Source organism: Canis lupus, chromosome 2 (genome assembly GCF_011100685.1).
Source record: "Canis lupus familiaris isolate Mischka breed German Shepherd chromosome 2, alternate assembly UU_Cfam_GSD_1.0, whole genome shotgun sequence".
In the NCBI taxonomy this organism is placed as follows: Eukaryota; Metazoa; Chordata; class Mammalia; order Carnivora; family Canidae; genus Canis; species Canis lupus.
The window spans coordinates 11,257,591-11,277,623 of NC_049223.1; the positions used below are offsets into that span (position 1 = coordinate 11,257,591).

General features: G+C 36.4%; 1 protein-coding gene across 1 annotated transcript in view; it reads right to left on the reverse strand.

Annotated features, from left to right (window-relative positions):
- Positions 1-20,033, reverse strand: part of MALRD1 (MAM and LDL receptor class A domain containing 1) — a 754,089-nt gene that overhangs the window by 261,273 nt on the left and 472,783 nt on the right. The window contains 1 exon segment of the mRNA XM_038532060.1: positions 193-376. Coding sequence (XP_038387988.1) covers positions 193-376 — 184 coding nt within the window.

Genomic DNA, 20,033 nt, shown 5'->3' on the forward strand with positions numbered 1-20,033 from the left:
TGTGCACTTGTGGGAGGGAGAAGCTATCCTCTCTTAACATGTAAGTTCAACAATTATGGAATGATGGCTTCCAACTTATTTTTATGGAGGTACCAAATATGTAACAGCAGAACATTTTGTAAATGAGAAATAAAGATAAAATGGCTAGAGTATGAAAACTGTTCCAAGTAGAAGAGATTTCCAGAAACTTACCAGTCATGCAGTTTTTAAATTCAATGTGATCAATTGCAGCTCCTCCTCCTAGATCTCTTGTTCTGATACCTTGGAATATGACTTCAAAATTCCTTAGCTTTCCTAGCAGGATGACAGCCTTTTGCCAATGACCACTGGAGTTCTGCTCACTCTCTTGCCATACTCTTGAAAGTCCTTTTTCTGTCTGAAGGTAACAAGTGTGTATGAGAGTAAACACAAAAGAAAAAAAAATCAATCATTTAGAACAGAGGCATTTTATTAGTGAAAACTGATTAAAAAACAAACAGTGGAACTCCAACAATATCAATGCTATACTTGATCTCATCAAAGCAAAGAAGGATGTTAATTTACTACAGTGCTTCCTACAAGAAGTACTGATAAATCTGTTTTGGTGTTTTCAGAGACACCACTATTTAAAAGGGCTCTATCCAGGTCATTCTATCTCTCCTTTGCATGAACGCAAAATTCTCGATATCTTAAGGGATCTTAACATTTTACAGAAGCCCTGGTTTATGGCTCTGGATGCTCCCTCAACCTTCTATTCACATTCTGTAATTATTTAGATTGTATCTTCCATCAAAGAGTGGATATAATTTCCATAGGGAAAGAGAAAAAAGGATTGAAGGAGGAATACGTGGGAGAGTTCTCTATTCCTGATGGATACAACAGAGGGATTGTGAAGTGAGCCATGGTGGCAAAGTGATGCTTTCTAAGATTAGTAAGATTTCAAAAATTCTGTTATTCTCTTAATTTGGGTATTTAAAAATTATATTATAATATGATTGCTATATGAGAATCAACTACAACTGTGTCTATATCACATTCTTCAGTTGTAAAGGAAAAATTAACTTCCTAAAAAAGCTTATGTAAGTATCCCCTCTGAAGGTTTAAGTTTGGTTGTCATTGTTCTTTGTGTTTCTGGTCCCTGGTCATCCTGAGAATTAGATGTTTTAATAAATCATGATGATAGTGGACACATTACAAAGAAAGAGAATAAATAAACCATATATTTGCTATATATAACATTATAAATAATATATATACTTGCTGTATATATTATACACGTACATATATGTTAATGGTTATGGTTAGCCCCAAATGTTTAATATCTCAGGGTCCACTATTTTGTTTTCATAACAAATTAGCATCAACAACAACGAATAAAACCTTTGTGTCTGAAGCTTGTAATAAAACTTGTGGAGTTGAGGGGAATACTGAGGGGAATGGCAGTCAGAAAATCAAGCAAGCTGTTCCAATAGATTTATGGCATGCAACTGTGAAGTACATAATTTATAGGTACTTTTAAATATAAGCTGAAGAAAAAGGAGAAATAATTTTAAAAGGATCCAAAGGAGTGACATTTCTGTAGATCTGTGCTTTTTGGGCACTAATGTTGATAAATAAGGCTGACACATTGTTCTTCTGAGGAAGACCCAATCCAGGAGTTCTTCCTTAGCTGAATTACAGAGAAAGTGGGGCCACCTATCAGTTAATCCAAAATTAACTTTGCAAAACAACTAATAGTGTCTAGACAGATTTCTGAACATCCTTTCAAAAAAAAAAAAAAAGATAAATCTTTATACCCAGAGACTCATGTAACTTTTGCCTTGAAGGGAATGGGAAATTCACACCTACTTAATGGAATATCATATTTTTTTGATGACTGAAGAAGAGAAGCCTTTTTCAAGGTTAATCTTTGACTGTCATGATGTTGTAGTGATGTGGAATCAAAGGAATGATTAGTTAAAGATTAAAGTAGAGAGGCCTGTCTGACACATAGCAACATAACAAGGCATGGATATTGATAAAGTCTGTCTCAATTTACAAACTTAATTCACTTTGCTAATATTTTCTATTAATTTACTTCTGAAGTTTCTAGAGCCACTCATTAACTATGACAAATCCCCATAGGGTTTTCAACAAATACCATCACAGAAGGTTGTGTGATCACTTTAATCAATAACATAAAAACCATTTCTTCAATCTTACAACTGACCTTCTAGTGAAAAAGATATTCGAATAATATATCCATTATCATTTTATGTAGTAAGAAAAGGAAACAAGGGTGAATTCTTTTGAAAACCAATCATGGATCAACCAAATGGCACTTTGCTATAGAATATCATTCTAATATATTTGCTATCATTCCTCATAATTATCAAAATTATATGTATCCAAATGTAAAATGGAAGTTTATTTACTTACTGGCTTATCATTCATCCATTCATTTATTCTGCAAATATTTGATGTTCACATGCACTATGTTAGATACCAGGAATAAAAAGGTGGAAAAAAAGAGACTAACTTGTGGAGAATGTCATAAAAATAAATTACTAGAAAAGTTATATACAGATTTTATTTATTTTCTGGTATGTATTAATATATATCAGAACAATTTTTTAGAACAGTAATAATATATCAATCTAATTTGTGCTCCACATACATTGTGTTTTATTTACTTAATATTCTGATTCTTTCCAAATTGGAAAAAAAAAAAAAAAAAACAAAACCTCTTACTTTCAACTCATGATTCTGCCACTGGCCAAGGATATATCTCTTGCATGCATTCATATGGATGTTAAATTCAACACCTCAAAATAATAAACATATGAAAAGTGGCCACAATAGTAAAAATAGACATAATATAATAATTAAATTGTAGAAATTGAAGGAATACTCTCTTCTCATAATTCAGTCATTTACCCAACTTTGAACTGATTTCCCATGTATTATGTTATATATATTGACCGTTTTTTTTTCATACTGCATATTCGTTTTGGCAATGTATTTGCCTCATACTGTATGTTAAAGTTTCTCTTTAGTGTCATGAAAAGAAAAGCAGTAAGAAATACTAAAACTCTGTCCCCATTCCCCAAAAACAAAGGCTGAGCAGAGCCTAGACTTCAACCCAAATCAGGTCCAGTGGCCCCAAGACCCCTCCTTCCAAGACTTTTTCAAGTAAAGGAAAACTATGAGAATTTGTCACCAGTAGACATACCTTAAATGAATGTCTAAAGGAGTTTCTTTAAGCATAAAGGAGATGATAAAAGAATGAATCTTAGAATATCAAGAATGAACAAAAAAACACAGCTAAAATATTAATAATATAGTAAACGTTTCTTATCCTCTTGAATTTTGTTATTTTGATGGTTGAGGAAAAATTAAAATACCATCTAATATGGTTCTCAATTTATATAAAGGAAGTAATTAAGGCATAAATATTATAAGTGCAAAAGACCGAAGACATGGGGATCCCTGAGTGGCGCAGTGGTTTGGCGCCTGCCTTTGGCTCAGGGCGCGATCCTGGAGACTGGGGATCGAATCCCACGTCGGGCTCCCGGTGCATGGAGCCTGCTTATCCCTTTGCCTGTGTCTCTGCCTCTCTCTCTCTCTCTCTCTCTCTCTCTCTGACTATCGTAAATAAATAATAAAAGAAAAATTAAAAAAAAAAAAAAGACCGAAGACATGAAGGGAGGTAAAATTGCTACGCCTGAGTTGACTGTCTTAATGTTGCCTTTTAATACATCACATTTTCTGTTTCTTTTAATACATCACATTTTCATCCTTAATTTTTTTGTTGTTGTTGTTCTTTGGGTTTTCTCATACATTCAGTCTCCCAAATGAATCTTAAAATAATTTAATGAATAACTAACATTTTAAATATTGACTTATTTTACCCTGAGTTATCATTTGTTTTTTGGCTTGGTCAGGACTCTTCATGCCACTTAACTAGAATTTTAGTCTTTTTAATAAATAAGTTACATACTTATTATAACATTTATTTATAGATATATGACAACATGTGTTACAGTGGTGAGTGGGTTGCTGGCAAAGGGTTGGCTTTCACCAAATGTATGAGTTCACAGGTCAAAGTTACTAGGCTATCATAGGCCAAAAGACCATTACAAGATGACAATAATTGAATAACGTATAACATCTAAAGCAAAATTTTAAAAACAAATTAAATCAGAGTTTTAGCACTGGGTGTTGAATGGAAGTGTTGAATCCCTATACTGTACACCTGAAGCTAATATTACATTGTATATTAACTGGAAATTAAATACTTAAAAAATATATAGAAAAAATAAAAATAAAAGGCTTCATGTATATACCTAAGGAGATAAGCAAAGATATATTAATATAAAATAAAACAGGAAATGATGAAAGCAACTAAATTGAAATATTGGGTAAGAAAAATATAATATGTACACAAAGAATAAAACAGGTTTGAAAACAGCAGGACAGTCACAATTGAAGAATTAATGAGTAGAAAGATCTGATTCCAAAACTTTTAGAGAAATCAGCAGGAAAATGAAGAGTATGAAATATTAAAAATCAAAATGATATTTTAAGGATAAAAATAGAAAGGCTTATATATGGATAAAAGAAGTTCTACAAAGATTAAGAAATAAGAGAAATAGAAACAAAAATATTAAAGATAATATTTCAGAAGTGAGAGAACACTGAAAGAGATCATGAAGTGCCAAATGAGATAAAAAAGAAAGACAAATGCACTTATGAGCTATAGTAAAATTTAAGAATATCAAAGGAAAAAAAATGCTAAATGTTTCCAGAAAAAGGAAAGGTCAATAATTAGATAGAAATCAGACTTCTTCATAGCAACCTTGGATACAAGAAGACAGTAAAGTAATAACTGCATGTATTCAAGGAAATGACCTTGAATCTTGAGTTTTATGTAGAGTCACGCTGGCAGTCAAATATGAAGGCATAAAAAAAGTGATCATCAGATATACAGGACTTCAAATTTGACATAAAAGAGAGCCCTTCACAAATACTGGAGTATATGCTAACATAAGAAAAAAAGATCTAAGGGAATCTCACAGAAGATATAGAAAGTAAGATCAGTTTTAAAATATAAAAGTTAGGGCGTGCCTGGGTGGCTCAGTCAGTTAAGCATCCAGCTCAGGTCATGATATCAGGGTCATGAGATCAAGCCTGGTGTCAGGTTCATGCTCAGTGTGGAAAATGTCTGAGATTCTAAAATAAATACATAAAATCTGGGGATCCCTGAGTGGCTCAGCAGTTTAGTGCCTGCCTTCAGCCCAGGGCATGATGCTGGAGTCCCAGGATCGGGTCCCACATCAGGCTCCCTGCATGGAGCCTGCTTCTCCCTCTGCCTGTGCCTCTGCCTCTCCCTCTCTCTCTCTCTCTCCCTCTCTCTCTGTGTGTCTCTCATGAATAAATAAATAAAATCTTAAAAAAAAAACATAAAATCTTAAAATATAAACATCCCTTCGTCTTGGGACCAAAGAACAGAGAGAGTTATTACAAATAATCCAGAGTCAAAAATATAGAAAATATTAACATAATCAGTTCTTAGGGCAGAAAAGAAAGAAGGACAGAAGGAAAGAATAGAAGTAACTTTGCCATGAGAGCATGGTAAATGGCTTACCTAGTTAAGGGGAAGAAATTAATAGGGATAAATGAGCACAAGTATATACTTTAAGTTAAAGACCAAAATCAGCCTAAAAAATAAAAATAAAATGTAGACTTAAAAAAATGAGAAAAAATAGCAATAATGTCTTACCATGGCAGCAATAGAAATATAAAAAGGTTAAATGCCAAAAACTTAACTATAAAAATAATTCCAAAAAGTTCAGTAGGAAAATGACAAGGCAGAAAAAAATGTGTAAGATATTTACAAATAATTTATGTAAGAAGAAACTTTAAAGATCAAATAGCTTATAAGGAGATGCTCAGGCTCTGTGGAAGTTAGATAAATGGAGGATGAAGTGGCAAAACATGATGAGTACACCTTGTAGAATGTTTTGCAGTAATGGGAAATAATCAACTGGATGCATATATTAAAACAAAGATGTATCTTTAATATACAGATTGAAGAGAAAAAATAGTAAAATGAAAGTTAAAACATTCAAAAAGAGCAGCACATATATTATAGAATGCATACAACTAAGCATATATATTAAAATGGTTGTGGAGGGAAAGAGTTATTAGAAATGAAGATAAAAAATTAATATAGATACAAAATGAAAGATAAGACACACTTGAAACAATAGCACACATAAAATAAATTAAAAAATTGGTAAAACCTATGGTTTTTTTTTAATATAATTATATTGTCCCTGGCTAATGTGCTGGACTCTAGATAGTTTTATTAAATTTTCAATACATAGGATTTATAATTAGAGAATTATATTGTCTTTTTTTTAGACTTTAAGTTATCTCTACATCCAATGTGGGGATCAAACTCACAACTCCAAGACCAAGAGTTGCATGCTTTCTAACTGAGCCAGCCAGGCACCCCACCCCCATTTTGTCTACTTATTACATGGGTTTTATTTAATCCTTGGCAATATTTATTCTTTTTTTCTTTTTATGTTATTCTTATACTGTCTTGAACTTTCAGAACACTGTCAAACAATGGGCACTGTTTGGCAAACAGTGGTCGTTTCTTTTCTTTCCTTCTTTCTTTTTAAAGATTTTATATATTCTTTTTTTTTTTTATTGGTGTTCAATTTACTAACATACAGAATAACCCCCAGTGCCCGTCACCCATTCACTCCCACCCCCCGCCCTCCTCCCCTTCTACCACCCCTAGTTCGTTTCCCAGAGTTAGCAGTCTTTACGTTCTGTCTCCCTTTCTGATATTTCCCACACATTTCTTCTCCCTTCCCTTATATTCCCTTTCACTATTATTTATATTCCCCAAATGAATGAGAACATATAATGTTTGTCCTTCTCCGACTGACTTACTTCACTCAGCAGATTTTATATATTCATTCACAGAAGACACAGAGAGAGAGGCAGAGACATAGGCAGAGGAAGAAGCAGGATCCCTGCAGGAAACCCGATACAGGACTGGATCCCAGAACCTAAGCAAAAGGCAGATGCTCAACCACTGAACCACCCAGCTGTCCCACAGTGGTTGTTTTGGGCAACTTTTAAGGGAAATAAAATCTAACACAAAAAATTCAACCTATAAGCATTTTAGAAGTATAATGTGAAAATTTCAATGCAATTAACATCTTATATACACATTCATAACTTAATCATTCTCCTGGTTTCCTGCTGGAGGATAAACAACCAGTGGTGTCAAGGAAAGGAGTGGTCTGCCTGTGGAAGTTAGATGTATCTTCCCCATGCCCCAGGAGGTCATTGAGTAGAACTTGTAGAAGGGGTTTTTTTATGGGCCATTATTCACACTGCAATTATAATAAACGGCTATCTATATGAGCTGGTATGGGCCTGGTAAGTACCAGGAAAAATCACTCACTATTAAAGAGGACTCATTAGCTTAGATGGATATTAAAGTCAGCAATAACAAAACAACTTCAATGTGACACCTTACAGCTGTTAGAATAGCTATTAAAAAAAGAAGGAAGGAAAAAGGAAAGAGAAAGAGAGAAAGAAAGAAAGAAAGAAAGAAAGAAAGAAAGAAAGAAAGAAAAAAAGAAAGGAAAGAAGGAAGGAAGAAAAAGGAAGAAAGGAAGAATAGTCCTTTAAGGTCCGCAAATAGGAAAGAAAGGAATTAAAGAGGAAAGGAAAGGTACCGGCCACGAGGAACGTAAAGGTACGCTGCGGAGGCCCTAAGGCGCCCGAAAGCAATGAAGAAATACCCCTCCCTCCCCCATACGAAATCCCTCCTCCCTCCCGCCCTACCCTCACCTCACTCCTCCCTCCCTCCCACCCTCCCCCCCCCCCCTCCTCCCTCCTCGCCCTCCCCCCCTCCCCCTCCCCCCCCCACTCACTCCGACACGCCCCTCCCCGCCCCGCATCCGACCTAACAACGCATCCGCACGACAAGCCAGAAAAAGAAGAAGAAAGTGTTGGTGAGGATGTAGAAAAACTGAAATCCTTGCAGACTGTTGTTGATAAGTAAGATGGTGCAGTCACTATAGATATTAGGCAACTCCTCAAAGACTAAAGATATAACTACAGTATTATCCAACAATTCCTCTTCCAGGTACCCAAAGAACTGGAAATGGACTTGAAGAGAAATATTTTTACACCCATGTGCATAGCACTGTTACTCATTATAGTGAAAATGTAGAAGCAATCCAAATGCCCAATAACAGATGAATGATAAATAAAATGTGTTAATTCATACAATGAAATGTTTATTTATCCTACAAAGGAAGGGTATCCAACCTAACCCACAATATAGATAAACCCTGAAGACATTATGCTAAGTACCAGTCACAAAAAGACAAATACTATATGATCTAAAGTAGTCAAAGCCATAGAGACAGAAAGTAACATGGTGCCTACCAGGACCATCAGCCCTCAGCCCTCAGGTAAGCCTGAGTCAGAGTCCAGGGGGCTTGCCCCTGCCCACTGAGTCTTCTTGTGAGGGCTGGATGGGTCATAGATCCTATCTCTGACTCTTCTAGCACTATAAGCCAACTTCCCCACCCAGTTTACACCACAAGCTCAATAAGCATCTTCAACAGAGGGATTGGGGGACCTGAGGCTCTCCCCTGCAGCCTGAGAGACCATTGTCCCCCTCCTCCTGTTCCTTTAATAAAAACTAAAAAAAAAAAAAAAAAAAAAAAAAAAAAAAAAGGACAAAAACAAGAAAACATAAAGTTTGAATAGAAACCTGAAAAAAAAAAGGGAGGATGAAAAGGTGGCTCTTTTTAATAGGTAGAGTTTCAGTTATTCACCATAAATTCTTGGATAGATGATGGTAATGATCACATGATAATATGAATGTACTAAGTGCCACTAAACTGTACACTTGAAAACTGTTAAGTTTTGTGTGCTATGTATTTTACCATAATTTAAAAAATAGATTTAAAAAATCACATTGAAGTCTCCTGTTGAGGTATATTTAAAAGCAAAGAGAGAAGTGTTCCAAAAAAAGAAACTACCAGTATAAAGGGATCAATTTTACAAGAAGACATAACAATTTTTAACATGTAAGGACCTAACAATAGAGCATCCAAATTATATGAGATAAAAATTGATAAAACTGCAGGGTGAAAGAGATGAATCCACTATCATAGCTGGAGACCTCAACATCTCTCTTAGAAATGGACAGACCCAACAGGCAGAAAGTCAATATAGACAGAGCTGAACTCAACAGCAGAATCAATCAGCTGGACATAATTGACAACTATAGACTACTTCATCCAACAACAGCAGAATACAGATTTCTCTTAAGCTAACATGGAGCAGTTGCCAAGATAGATCATACAATGGACCATAAAACAAACCTATCAAATTGAAAAAAAATTAATACAAATCATACAGAATCTGTTCTCATACAACAATTGAATTAAACTAGAAATCAGTGACAGAGAGATAGTTAAAATGCTAAGATACATGGAGGTTAAACAACACATTTCTAAGTAACAGATGAATCGAATAAGAAATCTCAAGAAAAATTAAAAAATATTTTGAACTAAACTGAGATGAAAACAAAACATCAAAATTTGTGCAATTCAGAGAAAATGATATTTAGAGGGAAATTTGTAGTATTAAATGGATATATTAGAAAAGAAGAAAGATCTAAAACTATCTAACTTCTTCTTTACCAATACATATGCCTTTTATTTCTTTTTCTTGTCTGATTATTGTGGCTAGGACTATAAATCTGTACCTGGAAAACTATAACAAGAAGAGCAAATTAAGTCCAAAAAAGGGAGAAGGGAAAAAAAAAAAAAAACTAAAAAGCTATAGCAGAATTCAATGAAATTGAAAACAGAAAATCAATAGAGAAAATCAATGATACCAAAAGCTATTTTTTTGAAGATAAGATAAAAACTGATAAATCTTTAGCCATGCTAAGACAAAACAGAGAGTGAACAAATACAAACAGAAATGAAAGCGGGGACATCACTCTAGATCCTATGGAAATTAAAAAGATAATAAAGGAAAACTAGAAACAACTCTTTTCCCACTAATTTGATCACACAGATAAAATGTACTAACACTATGAAAGGCACAATTTGCCAAAACTCACACAAGAACAAATGATCTGACTATGCTTGTAGCTATAAGAGAAACTGAATCAATAATTAATAATCCACCAAAAATAAAAGACTCAGACACATATGAGTGCATTTGTGATATCTACCAACTATTTAAGAGATACATTATATGAATAATCTACATTTTATTTCAAAAGATGGAAGCAGAAGGAATAGTTCCTAATTCATTCCATGAGGACATGGTTATTCTCGTCCCAAAACAAACAAAGACATTATAAGAAAGGAACTATACACAAATATCTCTTTCCAACTTGACCTATAAATTCAATGCAACTCCAATCAAAATTCCAGCAAGCATTTTCTGGATATTGAAAAACTAATTCTGAAGTTTGTAAAGAGAGGCAAAAGACCTAGAATAGTTAATATAATATTAAAGGAGAAGAACAAAACTGGGGGACTGATGCTATCTGACTTGAAGACTTTCTATAAAGCTATATTAATCAAGACAAAGTGGTATTGATGAAAGAATAGATAAATAGATAAATGGAATAGAACAGAGCCCTAAGTAGACTTCCACAAACACAGCAAGCTGATCGTTAACAAAAGAACAAAGGCAACACAATGAAACAAAAACAGTTTCTTCAACACATGGTGCTGGAACAACTGGACATCCACATGAAAATAAATGAAGACACAAACTTTGTACCCATCACAAAAAGTAATTCCAAATGGATCACAGACCTAAATGTGAAATGTAAAACTAAAATCTCCTAGAAGATAACATAGGAAAAAACGTACATGAATTTGGGGTATGGTGATATCTTTTTAGGTTCAACATCAAAGACAAGATCCATGAAAGTATTAATAGAAAAGTGGGACTTTATTAAAATTCAAAACATCTACTTTGTGATAGAAAGTTAGAAGAGAAGCCTACACTGGGAGGATATATTTGCAGAAGACACTGCTGATAAAGGATTGTTATCTAAATTACACAAGTCAACAATCTTAAAGGTCAACAATAAATCCAATTAAAAATGGGCAAAGAGGAGGAGGGGCGAGATGGTGGAAGAGTAGGGTCCCCAAGTCACCTGTCCCCACCAAATTACCTAGATAACCTTCAAATCATCCTGAAAATCTACGAATTCGGCATGAGATTTAAAGAGAGAACAGCTGGAACGCTACAGTGAGAAGAGTTCGCGCTTCTATCAAGGTAGGAAGACGGGGAAAAAGAAGTAAAGAAACAAAGGCCTCCAAGGGGGAGGGGCCCCGCGAGGAGCCGGGCTGAGGCCGGGGCGAGTGTCCCCAGGACAGGAGAGCCCCGTCCTGGAGGAGCAGGAGCTGCACCGACCTTCCCGGGCGGAAAGGGGCTCGCGGGGAGTTAGAGCAGGACCCAGGAGGGCGGGGATGCCCTCAGGTTCCCCGGGACAGTAACAGACACCTGCGCCCCCGGAGAGTGCGCCGAGCTCCCTAAGGGCTGCAGCGCGCACGGCGGGACCCGGAGCAGCTCGGAGGGGCTCGGGGGCGGCTCCGCGGAGGGGGCTGCGCGGCCCGGGAGCGCGAATCCAACAGCGCAGGCTCCGGAGCACAGGGCGCCGGGACACAGCCCAGGATCCGGCCTTCCCCGGGACAGGCAGAGGCTGGGAGGGCCCAGGACAGCAAGGACGCTCCTGCCCCGAGCTGAGCAGATCAGCGGCCCCGCCCCGGAGCCTCCAGGCCCTGCAGACTGAGAGCTCTGGAGTTCCTGCGGGGGCGGAATCCAGGGCTCCAGAGCTGGCCCCGCCACTGGGGTTGTTCCTCCTGTGGCCTCACGGGGTAAACAACCCCCACTGAGCCCTGCACCAGGCAGGGGGCAGAGCAGCTCCCCCAACTGCTAACACCTGAAAATCAGCACAACAGGCCCCCTCCCCCAGAACTTCTCTCTTTTTTCTTTTTTTTTCTTCCTTTTTTCTTTTTCTCTTTTCTTTCCTTCTTTCTCTCCTCTCTTTTTCTCCTTTTCCCAATACAACTTGTTTTTGGCCACTCTGCACTGAGCAATATGACTAGAAGGAAAACCTCACCTCAAAAGAAAGAATCATAAACAGTCCTCTCTCCCACAGAGTTACAAAATCTGGATTACAATTCAATGTCAGAAAGCCAATTCAGAAACACTATTATACAGCTACTGGTGGCTCTAGAAAAAAGCATAAAGGACTCAAGGGACTTCATGACTACAGAATTTAGATCTAATTAGGCAGAAATTAAAATTTAATTGAATGAGATGCAATCCAAACTAAAAGTCCTAAAAAATAAAAATAAAAAACTAGAAGTCCTAACGATGAGGGTTAACGAGGTAGAAGAACGAGCGAGTGACATAGAAGACAAGTTGATGGCAAAGAGGGAAACTGAGGAAAAAAGAGACAAACAATTAAAAGACCATGAGGATAGATTAAGGGAAATAAATGACAGCCTGAGGAAGAAAAACCTACGTTTAATTGGGGTTCCCGAGGCCGCCCAAAGGGACAGAGGCCCAGAATATGTATTTGAACAAATCCTAGCTGGAAACTTTCCTAATCTGGGAAGGGAAACAGGCATTCAGATGCAGGAAATAGAGAGATCCCCCCCTAAAATCAATAAAAACCGTTCAACACCTCAACATTTAATAGTGAAACTTGCAAATTCCAAAGATAAAGAGAAGATCCTTAAAGCAGCAAGAAACAAGAAATCCCTGACTTTTATGGGGAGGACTATTAGGGTAACAGCAGACCTCTCCACAGAGACCTGGCAGGCCAGAAAGGGCTGGCAGGATATATTCAGGGTCCTAAATGAGAAAAACATGCAACTAAGAATACTTTATCCAGCGAGGCTCTCATTCAAATGGAAGGAGAGATAAAGAGGTTCCAAGACAGGCAGGAACTGAAAGCATATGTGACCTCCAAACCAGCTCTGCAAGAAATTTTAAGGGGGACTCTTAAAATTCCCCTTTAAGAAGAAGTTCAGTGGAACAATCCACAAAAACAAGGACTGAATAGATATCATGATGACACTAAACTCATATCTTTCAATAGTAACTCTGAATGTGAACGGGCTTAATGACCCCATCAAAAGGCGCAGGGTTTCAGACTGGATAAAAAAGCAGGACCCATCTATTTGCTGTCTACAAGAGACTCATTTTAGACAGAAGGACACCTACAGCCTGAAAATAAAAGGTTGGAGAACCATTTACCATTCAAATGGTCCTCAAAAGAAAGCAGGGGTAGCCTTCCTTATATCAGATAAATTAAAATTTACCCTGAAGACTGTAGTGAGAGATGAAGAGGGACACTATATCATACTTAAAGGATCTATTCAACAAGAGGACTTAACAATCCTCAATATATATGCCCCGAATGTGGGAGCTGCTAAATATATCAACCAATCGATAACCAAAGTGACGAAATACTTAGATAATAATACACTTATACTTGGTGACTTCAATCTAGCTCTTTCTATACTCAATAGGTCTTTTAAGCACAACATGTCCAAAGAAACGAGAGCTTTAAATGATACACTGGACCACATGGATTTCACAGATATCTACAGAACTTTACATCCAAACTCAACTGAATACACATTCTTCTCAAGTGCACATGGAACTTTCTCCAGAATAGACCACATATTGGGCCACAAATCGGGTCTGAACTGATACCAAAAGATTGTGACCATCCCCTGCATATTCTCAGACCATAAGGCCTTGAAATTAGAACTAAATCACAACAAGAAGTTTGGAAGGGCCTCAAACATGTGGAGGTTAAGGACCATCCTGCTAAAAGATGAAAGGGTCAACCAGGAAATTAAGGAAGAATTAAAAAGATTCATGGAAACTAATAAGAATGAAGATACAACCGTTCAAAATCTTTGGGATGCTGCAAAAGCAGTCCTGAGGGGGAAATACATCGCAATACTAGCAGCCATTCAAAAACTGGAAAGAACTCAAATACAAAAGCTAACCTTACACATAAAGGAGCTAGAGAAAAAACAGCAAATAGATCCTACACCCAGGAGAAGATGAGAGTTAATAAAGATTCACGCAGAACTCAACGAAATCAAGACCAGAAGAACTGTGGAACAGATCCACAAACCAGGAGTTGGTTCTTTGAAAGGATTAAGAAGATAGATAAACCATTAGCCAGCCTTATTAAAAAGAAGAGAGAGAAGACTCAAATTAATAAAATCATGAATGAGAAAGGAGAGATCACTACCAACACCAAGGAAATACAAACGATTTAAAAACATATTATGAACAGCTATACGCCGATAAATTAGGCAATCTAGAAGAACTGGATGCATTTCTGGAAAGCCACAAACTACCAAAACTGGAACAAGAAGAAATAGAAAACCTGAACAGGCCAATAACCGGGGAGGAAATTGAAGCAGTCATCAACAACCTCCCAAGACACAAAAGTCCAGGGCCAGATGGCTTCCCTGGGGAATTCTATGAAACGTTTAAAGAAGAAACCATACCTATTCTACTAAAGCTGTTTGGAAAGATAGAAAGAGATGGAGTACTTCCAAATTCATTCTATGGGGCCAGCATCACCTTAATTCCAAAACCAGACAATGACCCCACCAAAAAGGAGAATTACAGACCAATATCCCTGATGAACATGGATGCAAAAATCCTCAACAAGATACTAGCCAATAGGATCCAACAATACATTAAGAAAATTATTCACCATGACCAAGTAGGATTTATCCCCGGGACACAAGGCTGGTTCAACACCCGTAAAACAATCAATGTGATTCGTCATATCAGCAAGAGAAAAACCAAGAACCATATGATCCTCTCAATAGATGCAGAGAAAGCATTTGACAAAATACAGCATCCACTCGTGACCAAAACTCATCAGAGTGTAGGGATAGAGGGAACATTCCTCAACATCTTAAATGCCATCTACGAAAAGCCCACAGCAAATATCATTATCAATGGAGAAGCACTGGGAGCCTTTCACCTAAGATCAGGAACAAGACAGGGATGTCCACTCTCACCACTGCTATTCAACATAGTACTGGAAGTCCTAGCCTCAGCAATCAGACAACAAAAAGACATTAAAGGCATTCAAATTGGCAAAGAAGAAATCAAACCCTCCCTTTCGCCAATGACATGATACTCTACATAGAAAACCCAAAAGCCTCCACCCCAAGATTGCTAGAACTCATACAGCAATTTGTCAGTGTGGCAGGATACAAAATCAATGCCCAGAAATCAGTGGCATTTCTATACAATCCAGAAGTGGACCCTCAACTTTATGGTCAACTAATATTCAATAAAGGAGGAAAGACTATCCACTGGAAGAAAGACAGTCTCTGCAATAAATGGTGCTGGGAAAATTGGACATCCACATGCAGAAGAATGAAACTAGACCACTCTCTTGCACCATACACAAAGATAAACTCAAAATAGATTAAAGATCTAAATGGGAGACAAGATTCCATCAAAATCCTAGAGGAGGGATCCCTGGGTGGCGCAGTGGTCTGGTGCCTGCCTTTGGCCTAGGGCGTGATCCTGGAGTCCCGGGATCGAGTCCCACGTCGAGCTCCCGGTGCATGGAGCCTGCTTCTCCCTCTGCCTGTGTCTCTGCCTCTCTCTCTCTCTCTCTCTCTCTCTCTCCTCTGTGTGTGTGCCTCTCATAAATGAATAAAATCTTTTATATATATATATATATATATATACATATGTATATGTATATATATATACTTTAAGGAATGGAAAGGAGTGGTTAGAACTCAGAATAATATCTATATCAAGCAGATTAATATGTATAATTCTAAATCCTCTAAAGTATTAAGTATTTAAAAACAAATCTAGAAATATCTTTAAAATGGCAAATATACCAAAATGTTATAGTTTATGTATAGGTTAATGCTACTTTGAGTTTTCAAAAATAGAATGAAGGGTAGGTTATTTTGAAATGGCATAAAATCTCTTCCAGAGAAATATCTAGCAAACAGTTATTATTTTGGAGTAATATCTTTAGTCAGCGGTTCTTGTGTTTATAGGAATTTTTCTGCTGAGGGGGAATAACATTGAGAGATCAATATACTCATTGGGTAGACAGATACATGTGGTTTTTAAACATATATTTGGTAAAACCATTTTAAACAGAATACTGTTACACTTTCTGCTAGAATATTATACCTTCAAATCCAAAACATGCATGTCTTGTCAAATTTCTTAAAAAATTTAGGCTACTGAAATGTGTCACTTAAGTAAAATAGTTTGTGAGTACAGAGATCAAGGAAGTTGAAGTTATATAATTATTTTCTTATAATCACTTCCATTTTACCATACCAATCCTCCCATTTTCCAGGATTTCCAACCACAGAATCATAGTCATTTATAGTGTATAACATAAAAAGTTTGCTTCCTTTTTCATTCATAAAAACACATAAATCTGATATAAATATCTCTATTCACATTCATATGTATTTTTGTCATATCACAGCAGGTGAAAGCTCTTTAAGGATCTTCCTTTGGGTTTGGGAGCCACATGTTTACATGGTCTGGAGAAGTTCATGCAAGTATTTGTCCTCTTTGTTTATAGAGTGATCACAAAGTCCCCATGAATGACTCTTATTTGATTTCTTCCATTTCCCACACAAATATTATTTTTTTTCCTCCATGTTCACAAGGTCACTTTCTTCCACATTCATTGTTGAAAGTAAATAAGGTAATACCTGACAGCTGTCTTTACATCTTCAGATATAGTTAGTAGAGCTAAGGAATTTTTCTACCATGATGGCCTAGAATGAACGGTCATTGTTTGTTGGGTTTGGACATCAAGAGTGCCACAACATATCTGACCCATGACCATGTTATCATCCAGTGAATATGTCAAGATATTCTTTCACCAGGAAAGCATGAGATGCTGGTACACCAACTTGTAGGTGAGCTGTTGCATGGACACGTCTATCTTGGTGGCATAGTAAATCATGAATAAGTGCAGTGTATATATGTTCAATAGGCAATATGGCTGATACGCTATTAAGGAAAATTTGGCCCCATCAAGTGATCTCATAAAATCAGTGTTCACATTATGAAATAGGGAGGCTGCTACTGTTCAATTAGCAGATATTTACAGTCTCTATATTAAAGTGGCTCAGAGGCCCTCCTGCCCAACCTCATTTCCTACCAGGCTTCTCTTCCCTCCTCCTGCTTTAACTGCGCTCACTCTCTTGCAGTCCTCCAATGGTCCATGTTCCTTCTCTTTTCAGTACATTTATATAAAATGGTCCTTTTCATTCCTCCTTTCTCAATTCCCACTCACGTTTCAGGAAGGTCATCACTTCCTCGTGCAATCCACATTGATGTCTTCAAAGATCATACCTCCCTGCCACAGATTCTGAGAGCATTATGCAATCCTCCTTCATAGCACTTACCACACTTATAACTATATAAAGTCTTCACTAGTATGATGCCCAGATAAATATCTGCCTCTCCCATTAGATACACAGAATGCAAGGCTGGGCAAAATCTGATAAACAGTGCCTAGCACGGTGCCTTGCATAGAATAACCGCTTAATAACCACAAACAGATTGCATGTATCTATGTAGACATATTTGTATGAAAAGAAACAAAAGCACATTGTGTAACTGATACTAAATGAGTATGTAATATATAGAATATCATCTGAAAACGTTTTTATAATAAAGCATCTAAAATATTTAAATTTCCTTTTCAAACTGTTGACAAGGATTGAGAATATTTTGAGTTTAGGGGAACAAAAAAAAAAACATATCGGGAATGCAATTAATGGAATTATAGAAATGCACTATTTAGTGATGGGACTTTTTCTTCCAGTATCACCTTAGAGAAATAGAACCTTCAGGGTGGGTTCTATCCTCACTCATGTAGTATCATCTCACCTTGTTGTTGAAGTACCTTTTACTTCTCATTTTTCAATATCACCTTATGTTTCAATTACTTCAACATTTGTTTATTGTCTGTCTTTCCCAAAACAATTCAAGGTCCATGAGGATGAGAGCTTTTTTCATCTTATTCACCTCTCAATCCTCATGCCCCACACAGAGCTGGGCATAGTGTAGGTACTACAAAAGCATTTGTTTAATGAATGTGTATTTAATTTCAGCTTGGTGAATTAAGATGTTGCATGGAATTACTAGTACAGCTGAAAACTGTCCCAAAGCTTCCCTATAAAACTTCAAATTGATTTCAGATTCTTTTCCTGATATAGGTAAAAACTAAATTTAATAGGTTTAAATTATATTACTTAGTTGTAATAAACATTTAAAAACTAAACAAAAGTTATGTTGTCTAAGCAGTGAGTTACTACATTCTAATAGATAATTTTCCTGAGACATACTACAATTGTCCTAAATCTTAGGTCATACAAAAAGAAGTAAGAATTATCCATAATAAGGAACAGGCCATGGAGCTGAAAAAGCTGCACTCAGAATGATTCTTGCAAGGTCTTTCCTGTACTCTTTATAGACAAAGTTCACTAACCCAATTAAAATTCCCAATTGATGATATTCAAGGTGATTTCCTACTTAGTGGTTGATGGCTAGTTTCTACTGTCTTTCACACTACATTTGGTTCCTGAAGGAGAAAAGCATTCATATGGTTGAACATAGAAGAACAATGGGAAAAAATAAAAATGAGAAGTCCTTAGGAAGCATCTGACAGGAAGACTAATAAGAGGAGACAGCAAGGTCTGGAGCAAAATGTCAGTCATGAATGATTGTATCTGTCCCTTGGCACACTGCTGCTCATGAGAGTAGATAACAATTCAATGCAAACAGAAGAGCAGCATTTTATGACAAAATTATTGGACATAACTCAGTTTGCTGTCCTTCTTGAGGGGTAGGGAATAATGAGAGAGAAAATAAAACAAATATATGTACGTAAAACAACAAATGTGTACAAATGAATAGCAAACTTCAAGCTAAGATCCTTGCTCAAATTTTTCTTCCCAAAGGGACACCAGTATACATTGTTTATAAAATGTAAATAAAAATCTTTCAATAGAATGTTAAAAGTAATATTCTCAATTCAAAATCCTCTAAAAATCAATACTATCCAATAAGCACAGAGTATAATGTATAAAGGAGCTACTACTCAGGAAAGTATACATTATGTATATATAAAGAATGGGAGAATTTTCTTGCTTGAATAAACCATTGGATTCCCCAAAATAGGAATAATGTTTGATACTTAACAGACACATCAGGCAGCCCGGGTGGCTCAGCGGTTTAGTGCCACCTTCAGCCCAGGGTGTGATCCTGGAGACACAGGATAGAGTCCCACGTCAGGCTTCTGGCATGGAGCCTGCTTCTTCCTCTGCCTGTGTCTCTGCCTCTCTCTCTGTTTCTCGAATAAATAAATAAAATCTTTTTAAAAATTAAAATTAAAAATAAAAGATCCTTAACAGACATGTCAAAAATACCCAAACTTTTATTCTCAAAGTATACTAATGAAATTAAAAGATACATTGAAAAAAGATCACAAACTTAAAATATAAACACAAAGACAAAAGACCATACTAGTAAGAGAATTAAGTCAATAGCAAAAGAGATAAGACTAGCCATTAATTCACACAGGATTGGAATTAAACAGGATAAACAATGGTTTATTAATTAAAGATTAAAACCCTAACACGATAAAATAAATTTATTCATTTTTCTACTTATTTAACCCATATATTGAGCATTGACTCTAAAGCATTCTTCCATTTGCTGATAAAATGTTATAATGATAGAAATAAAACTTTAAGTTTTCTTTTGCATAAACTCAAAGAGAGCATGTTTAAATTGCTAACTACTTTTTAATATTCCCTGATGCATGTGAGGACAAGTAATGAAATCTGAATAGATATGATTCACATGAATGCTGTATTTTAATTTCAATCAATTATTATTAGATATCTTTTACATGCCATTAATTCAGCTGA